This window comes from Cryptomeria japonica, chromosome 5 (genome assembly GCF_030272615.1).
Source record: "Cryptomeria japonica chromosome 5, Sugi_1.0, whole genome shotgun sequence".
Classification (NCBI taxonomy): Eukaryota; Viridiplantae; Streptophyta; class Pinopsida; order Cupressales; family Cupressaceae; genus Cryptomeria; species Cryptomeria japonica.
This window is the reverse complement of record NC_081409.1, coordinates 309,727,170-309,753,244: the sequence shown is the minus strand read 5'-3', so window position 1 is coordinate 309,753,244 and position 26,075 is coordinate 309,727,170. Positions and strand designations below refer to the sequence as shown.

The window sequence follows — 26,075 nt, the reverse complement described above, 5'->3', positions numbered from 1 at the left end:
GCGTGGAGATCTTCCGGGGACAAAGCAGAGTACACTTCTGGGTTCCCAGAGTTTGTTTATGATGAGTTCTGCTTTGAGTTTGGCTTGGCCAGGCTATTTTTAGCAGTTGGAGATGGACCCCTGCTATTTTTAGCAAACATCACGGTCAGATGGGTGGTCAACTGGTGAGCTCCAGTTTCAGACGGCATAGCTAAATTCAAAATATTCATGGAGTTAGACAAGTTTGAATAACTTAGCATTTATTATTAAGTGATTTAATAATAAAGTTATAAAGTAACTTTATATTATAATCACTTAACTTGAGGGTCAACTCATCATTAGACGGGGCCATGTTTTTAATTAAATTATCTGAGCCAGACTATTGAAATATTAAAATTAAATGCCCATTTAATGATTAAAATCGTTTTGACACCCAAAGTGAAATTAAATGAAACTACAAGCAAAATTGTAATTAAGAGGATTAGGGTACGATTTGCAAAAAAGGATATATAGCGTTGAGTTTGGAAAAAAGAGGATGGCTATTTTTATTTTGACATTGTGGAATTGAAAGGGTTTTGCTCTGGAGACTAGGGTTTTCAGCCACCATTGGAGGACGTAGTTGCTTCAATGTTCACCATCTGAGCTGATGAAATATTCAATGATATTTGGTTTCAGGAAGACTTCATTCAGAGGTCTTATTTACATCTAATTGCGCAAAATTGAAGAATAAATTCACGAGAAATTATTGCAGATTTATTGAAGAAATTTTGGCGATTAACAAGTACGGTACGGGTTGCTACAGTACCATCGTACGGACTGCTACAGTGCCACGTGAACAGTGCCGCCGTACGGACTGCCACAGTGTCACGTGAACAGTAAAAAAAATTTAAAAATTAAAATTTGCAGTTTTGCAGATTTTTCATCTACTAGGACAGCAAAAATCAGGTTTTTATCTTACATTGTAATGAATTTGTTTTTTCAGGCATATTGGCCATAGAACAGAACAAACATTTCCTTGATAGTTTCATAAATTATTTCGAGCAGTAATATTATTGTTTCAATATTATTTTAAGCATAGGAGTTTATTTCAGTATTGTATCATTGCTCATTATTACCAAAAAAACACTAAAAAATCCATAAACATTCAAAAACCAAAACAAATTCAAATCTACTGCATTCAAAAGAAACAGTCAGCAAAGGAGAGCCAAGTTGGGTTCTTACAGAAAGTATTCCTCAAAACAATAATGAAAACCGCCTAAATCCCTAGTCACATGCTTCCTCAAAACTCACGCCAATCTCTAGGTTGTGTTATCAATAAAGCTTGCACCCTAACCAAAGCTATGAACTTTAGCATCCTATTGAAACATGGGAACACTTCAAGGTTGTGGGTTACCTAAAAATAAAATGGACCTCCAGAGTAAGATGGCTCTCTCTAAGTACTTCACCTAAACTAACACTTCTTGCTAAGGAAAGAGTAAGAAAGAATGCATAAAAATAAAACCTACTATCTAAGGTGATGCACCAAAATGATAATCTAAAATTACACAAACGAAGAAACACACAGTAAAGCCAGTAATAAAAGACTCTCCTACACAACCCAATAAATCATAATTTTTGCATCAATAGTTCATAAGAAGGCTGAAAATCACAGTCTTAAGATGAGAAAATACTCTTTCTCACGGCCTAAGACTGATTATTTCATACACACAGCTTATAACCTGCAAATAATTATACTCCTACATAAAGGTACTAATATGGAATACAGTTCCAAGGACAGAAAAACATCACAAGAATTTGTAGTAACACTAAGAACCCACAATATCAGAAGAAATGGGAAGGTATGAATTGCTTATTACTACTAAAAGGTGTTACAAATATGTAATACTCCTAAAAATGGGTTACAAAATTACCCACTTCTGCAAAAGAACTCAAAAAATTACAATATGCACCAAGTGAACAAGTAAGAACTCCAATAATGAAACTTGGAGATATATATGCTTTTACAAAAGCAGTCAATGAAAATAATATCCCACCTCCTCTTGGTCGAGCAGATCTAAAAGGCCCACTTTTCAGGGCCTAAAACAAGTCTAAAAGGGAAAGGGCTTGAGAAAAAAATCAAGCCACCCTATCCCCTGCCATAAAAGCTCTTAATTGCACATTAATGACCCCAAAAATATCCCTGAACAGGCCTACAACCCCTCATAAATGTAAAAAATATCATTGACCTGCTCAATAAATGCAAATAAAATAAATATCTAATAAAGTGATTTTTCTCGTTTATTAACACTTTACTAAATATTTATCCTATTCCATTTGTACATTAAGTCAAAATATTTTAATAAATGCAAATAAGAAAATTATTTATTAAAGGTGATATTTGATCAACCACTTTAATAAATACTTTAATTATTTCATTTATTTACATTAAGTCACATATTGTCATAAAATAATATAAATAAACAGAATATTTAATAAAGTGTTTAATTAAATATCACCTTTAATAAATATTTTTATTATTTAATTTGTTTATAAAACCTATGCTATTTTGCCTATACTTATTAAGAGATTTGTATAATATCACTTAATAAATATTTTTACATGTCATTATGATTAAGTGATAACATACAAATCACTTAATAAGTATGTTACATTGGCATTTTTGAGGGATGCAAAAGCTAAAATATCAACCTCCCTTATGTGTAATGTCCCCTTTTCTAGGTGACATGAGATGAGCAGGGGCTGACCTACCATTCGAGTTCCCGTAGGTCAACGACAAGGTTAGGGGACTCATTCTGAGGGTCATGGAGCTTTGCAGGGGCTCTGTGAGCCGTTTCGGACCTTCGAACGAGGTCTCCTATTTTTTAGGGAGAACTGGCAATTGACTGAATGACCACCTGGGGGACCAAGGAGCAGAGCAGGATCCTTTTGAGCAGTTACAGGTGTTTGAAGAGAGGTTCCTACTTTTTAGGGAGATTCCCTACCTTATAGGAGGTTGTGGCAGTTTCCATATTTGAGGTTCCACGGGACCATACCATGGTTTCAGTTTCAGGAAGATTGGGTGTGTTTCCTAGTTTCTAGGAGCATACCTAGATTTTAGGGATGGGACTGCCAGTTAGCTCAGCTTTTTCGGCATTGGTCACAGATAGGTGACAAAGTTATATTCATGATTGTTTGGTTATTTTGGGCTGTTATTGGATATCTGGAGATATTTTAATATATTTAAATATTTCCTAAGTTAGCGATTTAATAAATTAAAATAAGGCTATGTATTTAGTCATTTCGGAGTAATAAGGGGTTTCTGGTTTCATCTGGGTTGATATGCCTATGTATTATAGCTCGTTGGAAAGGTCTTGAACTTTGCTACATGATTCTCACCTTCCGGAGTCTTTTTGAATGCTTGACACTATTTATTTTCAATTTAGTGTTATTTTCCTATAGTTGACGCCATAATTAGAAAATAACACTCTTTTCATAATGCGCCAACTTTACTCCCTTTTAGGGTTTGGCTTGGAAAGGAAAGGAGATATAAGGAGATGAAAACCTAATTGTTCATTATCTTTTTACACAATCAAACTTATTTTTGCGAATTAGCTCTGAGTGGGCAATTCTTCATCTGGGACGCTAACCCCAAGATCTGGACTAACTAGGACGTAGCCCTCAGCAGTTATTGGCATTGGATTCTTCAGGCAGAGTGCATTGTTGAAAGAGATTGAGTACGCCATTCTTCATTGTGGATTCAGGTTGCAGAGTAAGGGTTTCAGCATGGCAAATTGATTCTTCAGCTTGGGCGTGATCCTTGCAGCCTTAGGGCCGTCATTTGCACCAAGTACATCCCATGTGGAATGTAAGGAATGCATGTATTCAACCTTAGAAATATTCTTGATTCATGATATATTATTTTGTGAAGAACTTGGGAGTTGCAGGTCTGCAATTTACAACAGCAAGCAGGTTTGAGACAGAAACCTCAGATTTGGTCTTCAGGAGGACAGAATCCCTTCTACAGGAGGCACGTGGAACACATCAGAAGCTTGTTTCAAGCATATTGAGGGTCCTTTCAACAAGCAAACTCAGTAATCATTAGTAGCAAGGTCATTACATCAGATCTGAGCAAGAATACATTCAATTTCAGTGCATTACTTATTTCTTTTGGCAGCTGTATTGTTTCCCAAGGGGGCCGTACCATTACAGATGGTTGTGGAGTGATAATAAATAAAATGGAGGGTTTTAACTCCATTTCTTGTTCTTAACTTCATTGTTAGGATCAGCAAGGACTGTGTAGAAGAAATCACAGTCATCAGGCTTGAATTGAGATCAGGTTGAGCAAAACAATGAGGATTTAAGGCTAAAATTGTATAATTTTGCCTGGCAGAATTTGGATTTCCAGCTGGTAATTGGGTTTTTGGCCCAATTTGTTATTGGTAATTCATTTGGAGGTAGTATAAGTGTATTGGTACATCTGGACTGCCCTTGTACCTTCAACTCATGCATGCATCCATTTCTGGATAGCAAATCAGCAACAAACCCCAGCGCTGGATCCGTGGTATGTTTCTAATTGTTTTGGTGAATGTATCTTCACTCCTAGTTGAATGTAATCTGCTGTCATAAATAAAATCAGAAGCTGATATCTTATTTTGAGTTGAATTCTATGTTATTATTGGTTAATGGTTGCAATCCCCATCACCAAAAAATAAACAACACTTTCTGCATCTTCTGTCTAGTCTCTAAGAACACCAAAAGGCTCTGAAAGATAGTTTATTAATTAAAACTTATCCAGGGCAGCAAAGAACCCATTTAGGGATCTTTCATTATGTCCATGGGGGGATTAGCAAGAGAGAGAAAAATTAAAAAAAACAAAGGCAAAAATGCCTATGTAATTCGATGATAAAGGGTAAGAAACCCTAGGGCATTTCATTTCTTCTCATTGGCATTCGATATTCTCATTGTGCACTTTGTTGGAAGAGGTGCCACCACAAGCTAGGGTTTGGGCGAATTTTCAGAAGATTTTTTTCAGTTTTAGTTGATTCTTGAGTGATCCCCATACAGATTTCTGCTCTTTGGCCGCCATGCTTGGATTTTCTGAAAAATTCAAAGGCAACCAAGCTATTTTCACATTCTTAAGGGTTCAAATGGGCTTCTGGAAACGATTTGCAATTTTTCATTCCATTGATGGCCGCTTCAAGTGCACATCTTCCTCTATACAAAACAAAACGTTTTTTTCATTTACTTGACAAAAAATAAAAAAACGTCGTTTTGCTCCATGCTATCTCTATTTCATTGATAGTGCTATATTGTTGTGTGCCTTGAGTTTTTCGATATTTTACTGAAAATACGGCTTAATACAGAAAATGAAGAGGCATATCTTCAAATTGTTGGCCATTTCCAATGAATTTTTGCAAACTTGTCTATTACTAACAGCTGATTTCTTTCTCATTCAAGGGTTTCCTGGAGCTTTAGACTTAGTTTGCATCTTTAATGCCTGCAGCTGCAATAATACCTTTGTTATCTCATACCTGAATATTGCTAGCTCGTTGTGTATTTAGGCATGCCTGCTACTATTATGAGGTGTATTTTGTAGATCATCGGTGTGTATTTGAAGGTTCTCATTAGCTGGCTTGTGAGTATTACGACATATCCTTATTCTCTTTAACCCTAGTTATTGTGAATGCCATGATCTGATTGTGATCAATCTCTGCATGAAACTCATACTGTCCTCCTTATGCTCACTGTCCTATGCCATAAGTCTGATTATGACCTTCAAATGTTCAAAATTGCTCCTTTCACTAGGTATCATTAATATGATCATTAAACATTGCTTCAAACTGCTCTAAAGTACTGTCATTTGATGATTTGACTGTGCATACTGTTCTTCCTTAATCATTGAAGAAACTTGGTTGTTATTTTGTCAAGGTAGATTATGATTTGTCTTGTTCTCTAATTACTGTGACTACATAATCCTTTGATTCAGTGACTGTTAAAATCATACTTTAATTTGCAGCAGACCAAGCACCATTCACTATCCTAATCTTACATTAGATTTTAATCTTTTCTGATAAAGGCTCTTATTCACTGTATTTTTCAGTGATTGCATTCATGTATACTTCACTCTTTTATTGTATCTGGATGTTGGTATGACTGTGTTGACTGTAATCTCTTGACTGTAAGTCCTTCATGAATGCATTGATTTATTTACTGTGATATGCTCATTTCCTTGAGGAATTTGGACTGTCTTCATGATAAGCTGCTATAAAGACTGCTACGAAGCTAATCATGTTCCTTTTCATTACTGAGGATAACTACAAGCTGCTCACTGTTCATTGTTGCAAGAATGCTGCAAAATTCTTACTGAGAAACCCCCACTTTGTGATCACTGTAAAAGATTGAAGATCCTTCCATCTTTGAGCAAAAAGACTGTCCTAAAAACAACATGCTTATATACTTTCTAAGGCCTAGCCTCTTGGACTGTCTTTTAACTGTCCTTGACTAAAATGTCATTTCATGCCTTTAAGGTTTGGTCATGCTAGAGGCTGTCATCTTCTTTCTTTTTTAATGCAAAAAAAATTGTGTACACTGCCTTCTCTGCATTTTGGACTGCATGTATGGTCTTATACCTCGAATTTCTCTCCGTATGAAATGATCTTTTATGACCCTTGTGATAGCCACTTTTTTGCTGCTCATCGTGTTATTGATCATGGCTGTCTTCTCAACTATTTTCTTACTACCTATACACCTCATTTGACAGTGATCTTTTCCTTGTATCGTGTATTGTCCTCTTTGATGTCAATGGGTTTGCATATCTACCTTGGGGGTCATGGAATACTCCCTATGCGTTGGATCTACAACCTTGCTGTGTCTTTTACAATTCATCCATACTGTGTCTTGATCATTGAAGAGTGTTGTTGTTCTTTGTTCCTTATGACTGAAATTGATCTTTTTTCCCACAAAAGAGACTTTTCTGTGGACTTTGTCATCTACTTGTGTGACTGCAACGGTCAAGAAGGCTGCTCTGAAGCATTACATTATCTCTTTATTGCTATTCTCATATGTCTTATCAATGATTGAACAATAGACTGTTATCTTCACAAGTCACTGTTTTTGGATATTGTGTATGTTCATTGTGACATTGTGACTGTTTTTCACTCTTAGCTGCAATTATTATGACAACCATGCAATCTTCCCTATCTCTCTTGTATGATGGTCTCCGTGAATGAGTGCCCCTCGTTTATGACAGTATGTTGATACTAACATCTACGACCCACATGTTCCTATCAACTTACTGCCATGAGCGACAAGTATTCTTTTATTGTGACTACCGTAGGAGACGGATAAAGATTGTTGCATCTTTGTCATGATAATTTGTCCTTGAAATCGCAACATGTTGAGCTCAACCCTCGTGGGAGCCCATTTTACTCCACATGTTGTAGTCTAATAGACAAAATAGTAATAAACTGTGCACCTGTATCTGCACAAGGAAACAAACAATGTTAGATAAAATATGATGAAGCTTAGAGGCTTCCATTGAGGATCTTATGACATTGCATTGCCTTTTTGTTCTCTGCTTTCTGTATAAATTGTTCAATGCTCTATCAAGATGGATTATACATTTGCTGATGTATAAGATGTGTATAGTGATCCCGAGCTCTAACATCTCTCTTCTATTCACTTGCAAGTATCCAGAGATAGCGGAGCAATACACAAGAGAATCCGACCAGATTCAACAAGCAACCTTCGAGGTTCGTCATTCCAGGCAATTACGGATCCCTATCCACTTCTCATGCATAATTATTTCTTGTTCATCAAATATATAGTCTATTTTTATATAGCATAGAATAAGTTAATCCCACGGCTTGTGTGGGAAACTATACACTTGTAACTGAATTTATGAATAAAGAAAGCAAATTTCATGTACTTTTGTAAACTCTTGCTTCTTGTAAACACTTGCATGGTATTCGTTTGGTGGCATCTCTCTTGCATGAAAACTTGAACATAATTAGATGTGCACTTGAAGTCTTTTAGTGCAACCGTTGTCCCAACTCTACCTAATTGAGTTGGAAGCGAAATTTAGGTAACGGGTTGTACGGCCAACAATAGAAATGGTATGGCCCCCTTAAGTGCTCACTCAAACTTAAAACAATGTAGAAACCTCCCTCGATCTCCTCCCATGAATATTTTCTGATATTCTAATTCTGGAAAACTAGAGAAGATATCTAAATCGAATCTCCATTAATCTCCAATCAGCTCAATTGTATTTTATGAACGAAAATACCATTAAATCCTCCAAATTGTCTTTCAACAATGTAGAACATGTTGCCTATAAGGGATTTCATCCTAACAAACCATAGGAAGAAAAAACTCCTCCAAAGGAAGAATAATATCAAATATCAAATCTAGGGTATGCCAAATGAACTCCCAAACCTGCCCTTTTAAATATTTTATTCAAATCACTTATCCCTCCAAATTAGTGTCCATGTCTCCTAAAGGGGCCCTTTATTAAATTTTAACACAACTCTAATATTGGCACCCATATAGTCATTTATTTAAAATATTTTAAATAACAATGAAGTTAAATCTTTAATTTGACTTTATAAACTAACTTATCATTTTTTAAATTAAAATTACTAGACTATATTAAATTTTGAGATATTGATATCCACCCCTCCCACTAACATATCTAAAAATAGTAACCCTACCAGTTGGTTCAATCAATGCCTGAAACAAACTTATTAAAACAAGTATTGAAGAACTCGCCCAAAATCACTCCAGAAAAGGGCGTTGTGCACAATATAACCACCAAAGATCAAATAAACATCTGATATTGCTATCTTGTTGGATAAACTATCTCCCAAATATCCCTAACCCTAACAAATTAGTCTACGAGAATTCACCGGGAAGGCTAATTGTCCACCATACTAAACTAGTTAGGAAGGGAGCATTACATTAGTTTGTGTACTTGGCCACATTTGCAAAGCATTAAAAAAGTGGGATATTTGTTAGATATGCTGCTTACTTTGCATGTTTTACACCCATTATAGAATATACACTTCTACACAATAGTGGCGCATGTTGTGACGTTTTCACACATCGCCCCACTGCAAATGGGGACCCCCACTTTTTCGCTTTCTAGGTTAGTTGTCTTAGTTTAGCCGTTGGTAGTTTTAATCTTCTTCTATTAGCCTTTCACTTGTAAGAGGTGTAGTATCTTAGGTGGCCAGGCGGTAATAAAATCAAGTCTCTCCCTTCAGGATGAAGTGAGGTTAGTTCTCAAGGCTAAGGAAGTGAACGGTTTCATTATGATCATTCCATTTGATCATCATCTTGCAAAATCAGAAATGAAGTGCTAAATTTGGCTAAAGCAAATTGTTTTAGAGAGTCAACTTTTAAGGAAAGATGGGCTAGAGTTCAAATTACCATGAGAAGCTTGGAACAAAGGGATCAAGAGAGCGAAGTTACCATTTTGGGAAGACTTATGATGAGGCCCTCAAAACGCGAACTAAGCATTTCTTAATTCCTGTCAACCGTCAAAAGCACGACCTAAGGATTTCGACTTCCTATCAACCCATAAATGTGCGACCTAAGGCATAAGCACTTCCGCCACCCAAGTAGAAGTATGATCTAGCATTCGAGAGTGAATGAAGTAGCAAGTTAAGCAATCAATGAATAAATCACTTCCAGTACCCTCACAAATCAACAAACTTTTACCTCACACTTCCCTTTCTTGGTGATGATCACGACCATGCTAGAACACTTCCAAGAGGCTATCAAAGTCTGATCCATGACAAGAGAATGGAATGGCAAGTTAATCAACAAGTGATGAATCACTGAAAATGCTCCTTTGTTCCACATCCTTCCACTTCCTATGCCCTACAAAAACCGCGACCTTCCACTTTCTTCGCTACCTAAAACCAATGCAAGTTAGGCCTATCTCAGACCTCAAACCTATCAAATCAGACACAAATCAGGCCTCAGACAAAATCAGACTCAAATTGATGAGAATTAAGTCAAAAGGAGAGAAATGAGACTTAGAATCACATGTTTCCATGATCAGAAATTCATTTCCATATTTAGAGAAGGTAGTAGGAAGCTTGTTTAAGTTTTTTTTACAATGTTTTGATTCAAATTATGTTTGTTTCCAGATTTGATGCAAGGGAGATGAACATACAAAAGAATGCAAAGGTCAAGACTTCATGGTGTGAAAGGAACATCACTCACATGCAAGAGGACGAATTAAATCTTGAAGGATCAAACACAAAGCACTACAAGAGTAGAGATAATCTACATCAAGGGGGGCACAAGAAGACTCCAGGCTTGGAATGAAAGATTTCCACCACATGAAGAAGATAATATTATACAATGAAGATCAATGCATTCAAGGCAAGAAGGAACAAGCATAAGCATCACAAGGTCTACATCAAATGCTAGATCCTTCCTTCTTGCCTTGAATTCCCAAACAAGAAGATGAAAAGTGAGATGATCACAAAGAAGTACAACCACACACTTGTGATGAGTTACAAAGATCAAGCAAGCTGAGGTGGTGCCCAGTCATCACTTATCCAATCACATCGTTTCAAAACAAGGCATCCAGATTCAATGTATCTGACTCATCCATCAAAGAAGATAACTACCACATAGGCACAAAGTTCGATGCACCTACCCTCACCATCTATTGGTGAATAATTCAAGGACATGTGTCCCATAAAATGTAATTTTATCATTGGTGAAGCATTAAATGCTTTGTAATGGGTGTCACAAACCCTAATTAGGGTTTATATCTTTCAATCTTGGCCATTGATTCTGAATCAATCCGAGCCCTTCATTGTAATGAGAACACTATATAAGACTCCATTTCTTCATTTGTAAAAGTTAATAGTTAAGAGTTCAATAGCAGATAGCAAGCAATAATTAGAGTAGAGTAGGAAGAGAAGGCAAAGCTTGTTGCCAAGACTTTGTTATAAGAAGCATGTAAACTTCAAGGAAGATATGGTAAAATTCATATGTTGATTCAAAAATTTGCATGGTCTCTACTTCTCGTTTAATTTTAATGTTGTTTTAGATGAATGGAAGAATTTTGAGCATGATCAATGGTGAAATTTGTACATCCATACTATTAACACCTTGCTAATTGTAAAGTGTCTTGCATAGTCAACTGGATCCATCTTAGCCAAGATTAACTTCAATCACTAATTTCCATCATTGACATGCTTCATCTTGAAGGTATCTATGCTTGTGGTAGTGATTTGAAGATCATTAGCTATCCCTAGAAGATCACACTAGCCTTGTGAAGATGTTCATTGCATGTCAAAGCAAAGATTAGTTGAGTTTCACCAAAGATTGTCCATTGCTCTTGCATTCCTAGGAGCAGTGTAGCTTCCTAAACCCTCATCCTTTTTTCCTTTTTTAAGTGAAATCCCACGTTCCAACGATATTCAAGCATTCAAGATTCAACGTAAGTCCACCTTGTGATTCCAACAATATCACATCAAACAACTGAGTCTATCCAAGAGCATGTCAAGACCTAACATTCAGAACCTTGGAGTCATCCCATTGGATCACGTAGTTTAGCACTTGGGAGGATTTTGTTCAAGAGAGGATAGAATACTTAGTTTTTTATTCTATGTTGCATAGTGCGTAAAAACACCATTAACAGGGCCCAAGGCACCACCCTAGCTGGGGGTTTGGAGGACAACCAACCACCCAATGTGAGTGTTTGAGGGTGGCAACCCCTTACAAAAAATTGATCCCTTTTCCAATGTGGTTTTCAGCATGAAAATACTGTTTTTCAATACTAGGCAATTATGAAATCACAAGGGTGATTACAAAACTGTGGGAGTGATAATGGAACGGCCACAACAATTTTGAAACTGCTAACGGTTTTTCTCTATCACATTTTCCATGTTGTTTCCAAGAGTTGTGAGTTTTGAAAGTGATTCCTCTAGTAAATTTTGATATTCCTAGCCTATTATGGATCATCAATGACCTTAAGCATAAGGTTTATATACATCATTGGGAACCTATAAGAATGTATTTAGAATGCTGCATGTTCCATGTTGTCATGATACCTCTAATCTCCCTATAGCTCTTTGGTTTTCTTAATACTCTCAAGATTTCAAGGCCATAATGAAAATCCAAAGGTAAAATATCAACAGAATGAAATTCAATATAAATGTATAATATATCTACAGAAAATGGCAGAATAAATGTCTGTTGATTACAAAGATGCAACAGTAGAAAACAACATTTTGTGAATGCAATTTTGATGAGAAATGTTAGGCATCATTCAATTAGATTACACAATTGCACATCTAGAAGAAATAAATCTAAATGGAAGCAAAGTAAGAATTTAAACACAAGGTGACAGATTCCATACCGTTGCACATAGAAAAAGGGGGCAAAGTCCAGCATGTATATCATCTAAAATTGCTTTTTGAAGAACATTGGGAGAAAGTGCATAGTTTGTAGAAGAATTTGTTGGCAGTGCTCTAAAATTTGATTTTCTTATCCCTGCAATCTGCAATGCATCCAAATTTGGAATGCTTGTTAAAATTTAAAATTCAAATTATCCTATAAATTGTTCATCCTATAAAACATAAGTGCATGAGGAGGAACTTAAATGATTTATCCATGAAGACTCACGCTTAGAAAATACTGAAAATTGAGGAGACCAATATAAGACAAGAGAGGAAGCAGTTAACAGTTAATCATAAGGGATGTATTTTCATTTATACTTGGCTCCCCTATTTCCTTCCAAGAAAATCCTATTCAATATCCACAATAAGCATAGAACTTTACTCATACCATTTCAATATATTAATTAAACTCCACCTCCTAAGGAAGAGCGGCTAGAGATAACCTACAAGTTAGGACTTATGGAACTTATGGAACTTATAGCAACAAATTTTATTATCACAGGTAATAGTCTAGAAGCATGTACCTTTTTATTATTATTCCCCAATAGATTTTTAAAAAAAATCCAAGAGGTGATATCTTCCAAACTACCTTTTCATAACATAAAATGTCTCTTATCTTAATCAAGTGATGCAGCTCAAATGTTTTTCTAAAAAGGTGAAAGATTTAAGGTGATTGCATAAAATATGTTATGAGTTGTACACATGCATAGTTATATATAATAATGTGTATATGATGAAGAAAGATTACACAAGTGTAATATATTTGTTATCCATTTTTTTAAAATGGAGGTAGTAATGGCTATGATTAGGTTCTAAGCAGACGGTTGTGTTCAATTAATTATGCCTAGCATCATCTTCCTCTATATACACGAGTCGGGTGTATAAATCTAGAGATTTACATCCATGAGAAAATCTAAGTAATGTTGGAGACCATGTACACTATGCATTAATAGTGAAGAGAATCATATTTATCTAATTTTGTGCAATGTTCCTTCTGAATATGATTGCTTATATATTATATGTGATCTATGTTATATTTCCTATTCAAATACCTTATATTGTAGAATTAAATCTATTTTTTGTTCCTTGCCAATTTGAACCTACATCAGTCCTATGAATACTAGATTGTATCATCAAAATCAACCCACTACAGCTCTTGTCACCCAATATATGTCGAGGCTTCGAAATGAAACACTTTGATGAGGTCTTGGGTATTATGGAAGCATTGTCAATATATGTCAAGGCTTCCAAATGTGACTTTGGAATGATAGAGATTCTTTATTTGGGTCACATCGTCAATGCTCAGGTAGTTCATGTGCATCACAAGAAGATTCGGGTAATCATTGATTGACCACCTCTAAGGACTCACACAAAGTTACAAGGCTTCTATGGGTTATGTAATTATTACAAAAGATTTGTTAAGAGGTTTTCACAGCTTGGAGCACCTCTAATAGATCTCACAAAGAAAGGAGCTTTCAGGTGGACAAGCCAAGGTCAGTGAGCATTTGAAAAACTTAAGTAGGTGATGAGCACCTGTCCAATTTTGGCCTTACCAAACATTACTCAGCCCTTTGTATTAGAATGTGATGCCTCGAGTGAAGGGATAGGAGCAGTACCAATGCAGAACAGGCATCCCATCGCTTATCAAAGTTGGAAGCTTGGGGATACAAAGAGGCTCTATTCCATCTACGATAAGGAGATGCTTGCCATGATGCATGTATTGAGGAAGTTCAAACAGTATTTAGTAGGTGGAAAATTTGTGGTCAAGATAGATCATCATAATAATTTGAGATACTTCTTCGAGCAGAAAGATCTTAATGAGAGGCAGGAGAAGTGGGTTAGCAAAATACAGGCATATGATTTTGATAGAGTATGTTAAGGGCAAGAAGAATATTATTGGAGATGCCCTTTCTAGAAAACCCACTGCCTATTCCTCGGTAGAAATTTCAGCAAATTGGAAGGCCCGCCTTTTAGTGGAATACTCTAAAAACACGTTTGCATGTGAAGTGATGGATGGGAAGATTCAGGATGACAAGTTTAAGGTGCTAGAGGATATCATCTACTACAAGGACAAGATATATTTGGTTCCTGAGTCTAAACTTAAGGAGAATATTTTTAAGAGCCATCCACAACACACCCTTAGTAGGACATTTTGGATACTTCAAGATTTACAAGCAAGTGAAAGAGAGGTTCTCTTGGAAGGGCCTTGTTGACGTGTATTTTGTACACAATCATACACAGAAAAAAATACCCAAGGGTACCTTATCCTCTCTTGAATAAAGCCTCTGATTGCTGAAGATGTCGCAAAAAAGGATCAATCAGGGTGACTCCAATGTTCTTTTATGTAGGGTCTCTACGTGTGGATAAGCACCAGTGGTCGTTGTGAATGTTGTTTCATCAAGGGGCCTTACGTCCTCCGAGCTGTAGGAACAAGATTTCTCTAAACTAACAAGTTCTCAAAAAGATCAAAAGGTAGAGTTTGCAAGGGATAAATTCTAATCTAATCCTAAGAATGACCTAATGTAGGCTAGACTTGGCAAGATTCTACCAATTTCAATATTGCCATGAAATAACAACCCAACTGAAATTGATGCGATCTTCTAAGGTAACAAATGATTTTTCAATTCATCAAGGATCATAGACACTACCACAAAGGCACATATCCAAAGCTCAATGACGATTGAAGGTTTAAGTAATTCAAGTCTCTCCAGTTGACCACACAAGGCGTTCCTACAATCAGTAAGAAGCTAGTGGTTTGGAACGTGAATCTCACCAAAATCAAGCCCAACACTTAGTCCTTTAAACTTAAATACTACTTCGACTGAGAATGATTCAAGAAAACGAACAACCATGAAGATAGCCACGAGAAATGCAACAAAACACCATAACTTCAATATTTTATTGATCTCAAAGCCAAAATAGACAACAATTGTTTGAAATTCTTTCTTCAAACTCAATCTTGCTACAAAATAACTTTCTTCTCTCCAAAAACTCTAATCTTCTAACTATTTCTTATTGCTCACTATTTCTAATTATCAAAATGAAAATGAATGAGGGTATATATAGCATCCTCAATTACAATAAACGGCCCAGATAAAAAGAAGATCAACGGCTGAGATTCTGACACCTAAACCCTAATTAGGGTTTTATTACAAAAGTTCCCTTTTTATTGAACAATATTAAATGCATAGCCAAATATTTAATTTGGCACAAAAATCTAGGAAACATAGACCAATGATAATTAAGGTGCCATGTCATCTATAACAACCTCTCTTCTAGAACCTTATTCCCTTTCCAATGCTCCTTTTTAGCATATGCAATGAATCTGGACACAATTCCCTCAATCTCAGCAATAGGAATCTCGGGAAGATTCCTCATTCGTTCCTCCAAGTGAATAATCTGATCAAAGGCCTTGAGAAGAGCTGCGTCCCATTCAGGTTCGAGTTCCTTGATTTTCTCAATCAGGAGCATAGTAGCAAACATTTGATCTCTTTGCTCGTCTGTAATAACATTCTCATCTTTGCAAAAGATGACCTTGACCCTTTCTTCCAACTCTTGAAGATCCACATCTGTCTCAACTTCGATCCTTCTGCCCAGAATAGTACATAAAACCCCAAACACCTTGTCCTGGATTGGATGGATGACCTCCTCAACTTGATTGCATTTGGTGCTGGTGTCCTCGAAAAGTACTTCCTTCATCTGGAGTAAAGTAGACCACTGGAGTAAATTATGAGCTCCTCCATCCATTATCTTTTCTTGTGCTAAGATCTTCCTTGGTGTTTGCCTGATTACTTGCAGAACAGGGATGATAACATCTTTAGTATGAGCAAAGGCGGCTACTGTTATCATTAGGTTGTGGATGATCTCAAGGACCTGGATAGCTCTATGGATTGTCTGCATCATTCTTGTTGCAAACTCAACGGCAACTGTATGGGATTTGTCAACCCAAGAGCTCATAAGCTGGACCAAGCTCTTAACTCTGTCTGCCTCACCAACTGATTCAAGGGGAAGTGCTTGCACAGGAGATACTGCTGGATCCTGACGTCCCAAAGGCTGACTGTGGTGGCTAAAGTAGCCTCTCCAAGCACCGACCTCTCTCTCAAGTTTTCTATTCTTTTCCATTTCTTCCTTAAGTTTATCTTTAAGCGCCTCAAATGAATCAGTTGCCTCATCCATTGCCTGTTCGATGGTGAGTGGACCAAGCTCAACGGTTTCTACATCATATTCTTCTGCAAGGATTTCACCCTCGTACCTGTCCACTACCGGTGTAGCTATCTGCAACTTCCTGGACCCTGTCTCATCTCTGATCATCTTGGACATTTTGGTGGCCTTCCTCTTTTCGGTTACTCCCTGAGAATTTCCAACAAGGCTATCTAAATCAATCACATTATCTTCGTCTTCGATCACAATCACCCTTGTTAGTCTCTCCTTCAACCAATCTGGAATGGCGGACCTTGTCTCTCTAACTTGTATTTCTTTAGGCAATGGCTCTTCTTTCTGGGGAGGAGATGTCGCTTCATCATCATCCTTGTCTTCATGTAGTTCATTGACCTGGGGAGATTGACTTGATGAACGTTGAGATGCCTGTCCTTCTTCATGTTTATCATTCTGAACCATTGACTCCAAAGATTCCTCAACTTCAAGTACCCTCTTCTCTTGTCCTTGACTTGTCCTTTTTTCATGTTGGGAAGATGTGCTAGATGAGTGACCTCGATGGGCCTCTTGCTTCTTCTTGGAAGGTTCCCTTTTCTCAGGTCTTTCTTTCCTCTTCGTGCTTCTAGGATGAGGATTGCCTTCACTTACGCATCTAGGGTGAGGATTGTCTTCACTTGTACTCTTAGGATGAGGATTGCCTTCGCTTGTGCTTGCTCCTCCTTCCCCTGGCCTTTCCTCCAAAGTAAAAGTCATTGATATGTTCTGTTCTCTCAACTTTTGATGTTGTATATCCACCCATCTGCGAGTATAGGACAAAACTGGGGCCATCAAAGCTTTTAAGTCCACAACCTCAGGTTCATTCCAATCTATCTTTACTGCCTTGTCCTCTCTATCATAGGATGACTGGAGGTGTCTGCCACTATCCTGAGCTTGATCGGCCACTCTGTAAATTTTGCATTTCCTGATGAAATCCAAAGGCAATCTGGAATGCATCTTTCTTTTCACTTCTAAATCATCTGAGAGATTCATCCAAAAGTCCTCTACCTGACATTCATGCTTGTATTTTCTACCAACTGTTTCTTCTATATATCCATAAGGATCAAAATTCTCCCTCAATGAAAAGAATGAAAATGAATATAAGGCCAACTCTCTTTCCGCATCATCTAAAGCTGGAGCATTAGGACATACCTCTACTGAATTTCCTAGTATGATAGGTACAGGAATTCCATTTCCATGCCTATGTCTGAATGCCTTCGCATAAGCTGCCAGTTGCCTAGTTACCTCAAGTAGTACTATCCTGTTTGTCGGATATCTCGGCAACATATATGGAGGTGAAGGACACCCATGAACTCTAATATATGTAAACTTCTGGAATTGGATAAACCAAGCACCATACCTCATTACAAGTTCTTGTGCCTCTTGAGATAGCCGATTGTGAATCCCGCCTTACAGTGTCCTGGTGATGTTCATTGTGAAGGTATCATTGACTAACTTGTAGTTACTTCCTGGTGGATGATGCAAATGAACATAAGAGTCACAAACTCTGACTTCTCCAGGTCCTCTTCCAATCGCTCCTCTGTGAGGTAGTCCTGCATATTCAAAACTCCTGATCAAGGCATATATGATGTATGAGCTCATGTGGAAGGATTTAGTAGCTTTCAGTCTTCTCAACTGCACGTCCAAGCAATGGCTAATGATTCTAGCCCAATGAATTGTTCCTTTTCCTTGAACTATCACTTGGATGAAGAATAACATCCACTTCTCAAAATAGAAGGCTTGAGGAGCCCCTGTAACTCGATTGAGTAAGGTTATCAAATCTCTGTACTCCTCCTGGAAGTCGATCCTATGTGGTGTGTTGGGAATCTTGCTCAGGCGAGGACGACTTTTGAGTAACCAATTCTTGTTGATGATGCTCAAGCAAGTGTCTGGATCATCTTCATACATGGATCTAGCTCCTTCCAAGCTTTTGTAAATCATATCTTTATGTTCTAGTAGATGAAGAGCTTCACTGATAGCCTCATCTGAAAGATAAGCCAAAGTGTTTCCTTCCTTGGACACGATCGATCTTGACTGTGGGTCATAATGGCGGGCACACTCGATCATCAGCTCATGGCACTGGACTGCTGGAGGGAAGCTGGCCACCTTGATAATGCCACTTTCAATTATTCTCCTTGCGACAGGTGATGGCTTTCCAATATAAAGGACCTCTCGAAACTTCTTCACACTGAAGTTTCCCAAGTTGGTATCTCCAATGTTGCTCCATTTTGACACGATCTTGGTCTCCATTTCTTCATTCCTTTGATCTTCCATCATGAGGGCCGGACGACTGGTGGATGCTCCTGCCTTTGGGGTCGCCATCTTGACACCTACACAACATTTCATCATGAGCAATATACCTTGGAACGTAGAAATATAGACTGGATTTAAGCTTTAAGTTTAGGAAACTTCATGATAAATCTTTGAATTATCATTTCCTAAATACGATTATGCAATTGGAATTTCAAAATTTCAAAATTTCAAAATTGGCTAGGAAGATCTTGCCATACCTCTCTTTGAGAACTAGCTCTAAAAAGCGATGCAAAAATTAAGGGATTTGCTAGGTAAAATGAAGATCGAAGTCTTCTAGCAAATGCGTCTCCTTCATCAACTTCACCACCCTTTGGGTCTTCAATGCCTTGAGGAAAACTTGCTCCACCTCCAACAAAATTCGCACTCCTTCTTGGTTCAAAATTCGCACTTCTCCTTGGATCAAAATTCGCACTTCTCTTTGGATGAGATTTCGCTCCTTCTATTGCCTCTCCAAATCGCATTTAAACAATGATTGAATGATGGATCAAAATGTTTCAAAATACCTTTCTTATATAGGCGCTCATGCATTGCAATTCCCATAGGCCGACTTGGAAAATAACCCTAAAAATAAATAAAAATTAAATAAAGAGGAGGCCGACCTTTATTAAAATATTTAAAATAAAACCCCAAGCGCTCTCTTTTTTATTTAATTTAATAATTAATTAATTTAAATGCCTTTGCAATTAAAATTTCAATTTTTTAAAAGGCTAAATTAATTATTAAATGCCTTATGCGAACTCATTAAATGCCCATTTAATTAAATATTTTACGTTTTTAGCGAATTTGGCATTTAATGTAATTTGAAAAATACTAGCGCCTAAACATGGGAAGAATAAGGGACATCTATCAACATCACTCTGGTCCCTGGGAGAGGGACAGGAGCGCCCATGCATTTTGGTCCTCCATCCTTCATTTTTTTTTACGTTTGAAACTTCATCCTTGATGTTCGAAATGGCGCTTTATCTGGAACTTTAAGTTCAATTCATGTGATCTTTGGAAGGGGCGTACCTTGGAATATTTTCGCCCTGGTCCATTGGAGAGGGACAGGAGCGATCTCTACTTTTGCCCTTGATCTTTATCTTCTAAATGGCCAATTCATGATGTAGGGCAATCAATGATCTTCCTCGTTGTATGCACGTTTCGCTTGTTTTCTCAAGGCAAAATTGACCTTCTTAGGATTTTCGCCCTGGTCCTCCAGTGAAGGACAGGAGCGATTTTTTGCTTTTGAGCTTAAAATTGTCGATTTTGAGGTTAATTCCTCGTTCATTATCTTCCTAAAGACATTTTTGACTTTGTACAACCTTGCTTTGGCGTGGCTTTGGAAGGGAATGATTGTTTTTATGAAAATCGCCTTGGTCCTTGAGTGAAGGACAAGAGCGCCATTTAGTTCTTGGTACAAACCCTTGATCGTGTTAACTTCCAATTGCCTTCAAGGCGAAAAACGTCATTGCTTACTCTATCTTGAATGTTGGAAACGAAATTGGCATTTTACAATTAGGCATAATTGAATATTTCGCTCTGGTCCCTTGGTGAGGGACAGGAGCGCCTTGGCCATTATTCGTCCAGTCTTGCGGTCTTTGCAACTTTGTTTTCCCTTGAAGCCTTTCAAATGTCATCGCCATCTTGTGTCTTGGCCTAGATTCGACCAAATTTGGAAGGGAAGACTTGATAATGCATTTTTCGCCCTGGTCCCTGGGTGAGGGACAGGAGCGCCTTGGCCTTTATAGGCTTCACTTGTGTTTTGCAATCTTTCAAAATTATCTTCAATGGATCGATTATACCTTCCTTAACTCCTCTCAAACGAAAAAATTGCTTTTCCTTTGCCAAAAACTTGTCTTGAGGGAAAATCGCTCTGGTCCCTGGGAGAGGGACAGGAGCTACCTTTGAAATTCGTCTTGGTCCCTGATAGAGGGACAGGAGCGCCTTAGCCAATTTGGATCGATTTTCTCCATTGTGGTCCATTCAAGTTATATTCAATGAGCAAAACACACTTTCCTTGTCCTTCTCAAATCGCGAAATCATTTAAATCTTGCAAGGATAAGGCAAACTTGGAATTCAAGCTCCGGTCCTTCAGTGAGGGAGAGGAGCGAACTTGTCATCTTAGCATATTTCCTTGCTTGTTGTTTACTCAAATTATATTCAATGGACAAGACATGCTCTCCTTGATCTCTTCCAATCATAAAATTGTCTTGATCCTGCAAGAACAGTGCAACTTTGAAAAACAAGCTCCGGTCCTTCAGTGAGGGGCAGGAGCGATTTTGGTCCTCAAGGTCAAATCTTCACAATTATCATCTCAAATTTCCTTTGCTGGGGAAGATACCATCATTTCGCAAGTTATGAACAAAAGTCCAAATCCAAAAAATGTCCAAGAAGGTGTGTTTGAGGAAAATCGCTCTAGTCCCTGGGTGAGGGATAGGAGCGAACTTGTCTTGTTAGGCCCAAAGCTCAATCTTTCGTTGCCAACGACGAAGTCTGGATACTCCTTTATGCTCATTTCATCTTTCATTGCGTCCTTGATGCTTCAGTTTGATCAAATGAGGCCCAAAACGAGCTAGGTAAGCCATTTTGCCCTGGTCCTTCAGTGAAGGACAGGAGCGATTTGGCTTAAACTTTAAAAAACTTGGCCCTTTTGAGTCTTCAAAATCTTCAAAACCTTCGATTCACGTTCGATCATATCCCCTGGTGACCTTGCACAAAATAATTAAAACAAGTCAATAACCAAGATGCATAAAATATAGCTTTCGCCCTGGTGCCTGAGAGAGGGACAGGAGCGATTTTGTCCTTTATAAGCCAAAATACCAAAAATTAGGTCTTCAAATCACTTCATCATGCAGGGTTAGGTCGTCCTCAAGTCCAGGAATCGGTTACCTTGCTTCCAAAATTTTGGTTAGAGTTTGCCCAGACAAAATGAATAATTCCATCATTAAAATGCTAACCCCTAGACCTAACTTGAATTTGCTCTCAAAATCCTGACTGGACCCATCCTGAGACAAACTCAACTTCCTGACAGACTCAAGCTATTTCAAAATTGCAATCTCCGTGAGGATACTTAAAAATCTTACAAAATTAGACTGGACTCGGCTTGAAAATACCAAAAGGCAACTCCTAAGACTTAACCCTAGTCCAGACGACTCACTCACTTACTCAAACCCTAAAAGCAGAGAGAAGAACAGGCAAAACAAAAGAAAAAAAGAGGGGGTCCCCATTTTAATGGGGCGATGTGTGAAATGGTCACAACAGGCCTCAAGGATGATGTCTTGCGTCAAGTTAGGGAATGCATGACTTCTCAGCAAAACAAGTCGAAGTATACTTTTCCTTTTGATCTACTAGAGCCTACAGCCATTGCCAATTCCGGAGCACAAGTGGGAAAGTATACCAATAGATTTAACCAATGGTCTACAAAAGGTTTAGGGCAAAGATTGTATTTTTGTAGTGGTTGATTGGTTGACTAAATTTTCTCATTTCTTTTCTATCTCATCAAAGTTCAAACAACCGCAAGTTGCAAAAAAAATCTTCAAGGAGGTGTTGGGCTCCATGTATTGCCAAAAAACATAGTCAATGATAAGGATAGCAGATTTCTCAGTGGTTTTTCGCATAAGATTTTCAAGTTAATCGACACAAAGTTAACCCATAGCACTAAAAATCACCCTCAAACATTGCTTATTCAAAGATTGTGAATAACTAGGTTGAGGGATATTTGTGTAATTATGATGTCAAGAAGCAAAAGGACTAGATTAGATGATTAAATTAGGATACTCTAATATTACACCACCTATCATATGTCAATAGGTATGACTCCATTCAGAGCTTTGTATAGTTATGATGCTCCATCATTTTTACATTTAGCTTTTGGTGACAACAAGGCTCTCAAAGCCAAAGATTGAATTCAGGAGAGTCAAGAGATCCTTTAATATTCTTAAGGATAATCTATAGAATGCTCAAAACCAACAAAATATTGATACAAACAAACATAGGTTTGAGCGTAGCTTTGAGATTGGAGACTTGGTCTTCTTGTGATTATAGTCATACAGACAGAATTCACTAAAGAGAAGTGGTGCAGAAGAGTTGAAACCCCGATTCTATGGTCCTTACAGGATAGTCAGGAGAGTGGGGTAAGTGGCTTATGAGCTCGAGTTGCAAAATAGTAGCAAGATCCACAATGTATTTCATGTATGTGCCTCAAGAAGACATTTGGGTAGCAAATTACTAGTTTAGTAGAGCTACCACTATTGGATAAGGAGAGCTGATTGCTTTTGGTACATGATAATATTTTAGATGTTAGGGAGAGAAAATTGAGGAGCAGGACATTAAAGGAGTATCTTATCAGATAGAGAAAATTGTCCATGGAGGACGCCACTTAAGAAGGAGAGCAGATTCTTCAGCATCCTAATATACAATTGCTTGATGGCAAGCAATTTCAAGAAGGGAGGACTATAATGTCCCTTCTTGTGCAGTTGCTCCAGGAGGACTTATTAGCCTTTAATTCCTATAGGCTATAGTCAGGATAAAGGGAATTAATTAATTTAATTATTTAATATTATCTATGAAAAGTTTAGTATAGGGATAATAGTATTTAATTAATTTAATAAGGTTTATAAATTGATTTTAATGGTTATTTGAGTGAGGTTTTAATAAAGTCACTTCATCATTTCCCTAAGCTCAAGTTTAAATTAAAAAGAGAGGGAAAACCTAAAAAACATGTCTAGAAGCTTCTCCGGTGGTTATAAAAGAACGGTTTTGGCCTCATTTGAGATATGCTTGGCTAATTTCTCATTCTTATTTGGAGAGAATATTGGAGCTTGTAACTCTAGGACGAAAACCCTAAGGGATTGTTGGTTTCGATAGTGAAACTATCTGCCGTAGCAAGAGTTGGAGAAATCATTCAAATATTTCACAATCTTTCTACAATTGCGTTGTTTAAATTTGTAAAGTATATTTCAAAGACAAATTTGCAGGAGTTTGGATTGTTTGCAAAACTATTTGGACTTGGATGCCTTGCCTGGAGGACTTGGATGCCTTGCCTGGAGGATGGAATGATATATATTATTGTGGGCATTTTCTTTGGCATGGAGGTTTGAATCATTGGATTGCTTCACCTTATTTAGCTTGACGTAGTAATGCTGGTTTGGTGCAGCTCTTCCTTGCATGAGTCACATGAGGATTATCAGATTTGGGTGGCTGCAAAATTCCTTGAACGTGAGCCCATGCATCATGGCATAGGCACTTGGACTTGGCGTGAGCTTCTTACCTTGGACCCATGGATTTTTCTTACTGGAAAAACAAAGTAATGGTATGAGAATTAAGGGAAACGTGTTCCTTGTTTTTGAATTTGATCTGACAAGAATACTTTTCTTTTAAAGTTATGAATCAAAATTTTAAGTTGGACGTGATGTTAAGGTGCACATTGTAAATTTCTGAATGCTGCAATCTCTGTTATAATTTGGTATATGTGATTTCTGAACTTTGTTGTTGACAAATAAGCTGATAATTTCAAATCCAATTTGTACTATGTATTCCTGTTGTTATTGGAAGTTGTGGGAATATTGATAATTTTATTCCATGCATTATTTCTTACATTCTGAGCAATATTCAAATATTACCTATATTGGCAAATCTGAAACTGTTGTTGGCAAACATTAATCTTGAAGAAAGTGAACAAACTATTAGGAGGGGATTTTACAAAGAGGATTCAAGAAGATATTCATAATGATATCAAAGAAGCACAGCAAAAGCTTGGTGGTGAGATCATTTTTCATCCTTTGTCATGGGTCTAGAAGGGACCAACATAATGTTCAGCATGCAATGATGACATTCTATTGGAGAGTTCACTATGAAGTTCAAATTCGAGGGAAATGAGGTAGTACTTCAAGGCATTAAAAAAATGAATCCCAAAGAATTGTTTTACCTAACAGAATGGAGCAAGTAGCTGGAGCGCACATCAAATAGAGACAACCATGGTTTCATCCATATGTGAGACACTTCATCACAATAATATTTTCTCTATTTTGGTTAAACATAGTAGGGTGTTCAATATTATTCCTCTAAGATGGCCACCTAGTAGAGGATTTCATCAAGAGATAAGGAAGAGACAAGTTGGAGATATCTTTCTTATTGAAGTAATTGACACCACAAAGAGGATTCGAGGTGTCCATAATAATAACAGAGAAGCACAACAAAAGCTTGGTGGTGATATCATTTGTCAATTCTTGGCCTTGTAGGGGTTTGTGGGTGTCTTCAAGCATTGAAAAGAGGGCACCATTTGTCATCAAATCAAGGAAGAGTGTATTGTGAGTTAAATGCATTCCTTGCCTAACCCAAGTCAAAAATGAAAAGTGGCAATCATACATCTAATCATGGGCCTCCCAAATATTTCCATTTATGTCATTGTGAATCATGCACATATCTTTGTTATTCTCCTCAAGTGGCCAAATTGTTTTTCAAATAGGAAATTAAGTTACATTGAGTGCATAAAAATATGAATGATGGAGATAATAGACTAGTGCTTTTTGGTAGAGATTGTTTCACTTTACAAGTTCAAGATCCCCCCTCTCCATGTGCAGTACATCATGATTCATGATGTTTGCACAATGATACTTGAGCATCTAGGTTTGCATAGATCCCACAATATTTTTTGGCAAAAGTTGTTTCACTTGACAAGTAATACAACCTAGGCTCTATGGGCAGTACCGCAGTAGAACATGATGTATGAAGTTGGTACAAGATACTTGAGCATTCAAGTTTGCAATTTCTTAGGGGAACGAAATTTTGAGAAAGACAAATTGTTATGCTCACTTCTCAAAAATTAAAAAATCAATTGAAGACCCATAACCTAATTTGTTTCCCATAGACTAAGAAATAAAATAAAGCAAATAATAATATTTTAAGTGGGCCTAATCAGTTTATTTTAAAAAGGGCAACGTAAATATTATTGTACATTCTACACAATGTTTAAATAAGTGTTTTAAACATTTTAATTGAAATGTAAGTTAGAAAGGATTAAATTTAAAACAAAAAAGAAAAAAATAGCGGGCCCAAAGTAGGCACCTATAAAAAAGAAGTCAAGGCTCAAAGCAAAGCATCCAATTTTGTCATTTTCAGATATTCCTTCCAATTCAAAGTTTGGAGCATTTAAGGACGAAAACCCTTGGTAGAGGGTATCCGAAGAATGAAAACCCTCTTGAATTCCAAATT

At 37.2% G+C, this 26,075-nt stretch overlaps 1 protein-coding gene across 5 annotated transcripts in view; it reads right to left on the bottom strand.

Annotated features, from left to right (window-relative positions):
- The window catches only part of LOC131078302 (tyrosine decarboxylase 2), a 345,647-nt gene that overhangs the window by 205,722 nt on the left and 113,850 nt on the right, over positions 1-26,075 (bottom strand). For all 5 annotated transcript variants that reach the window (XR_009113764.2, XM_058015968.2, XM_058015969.1 and 2 more), the window contains exon 6: positions 12,341-12,481. Coding sequence is in view for 4 of the 5 variants with exons in the window: in XM_058015968.2 (XP_057871951.1) it covers positions 12,341-12,481 (141 nt within the window). In the remaining variant the exon portion in view is untranslated. The remainder of the gene's footprint in view (positions 1-12,340; positions 12,482-26,075) is intronic.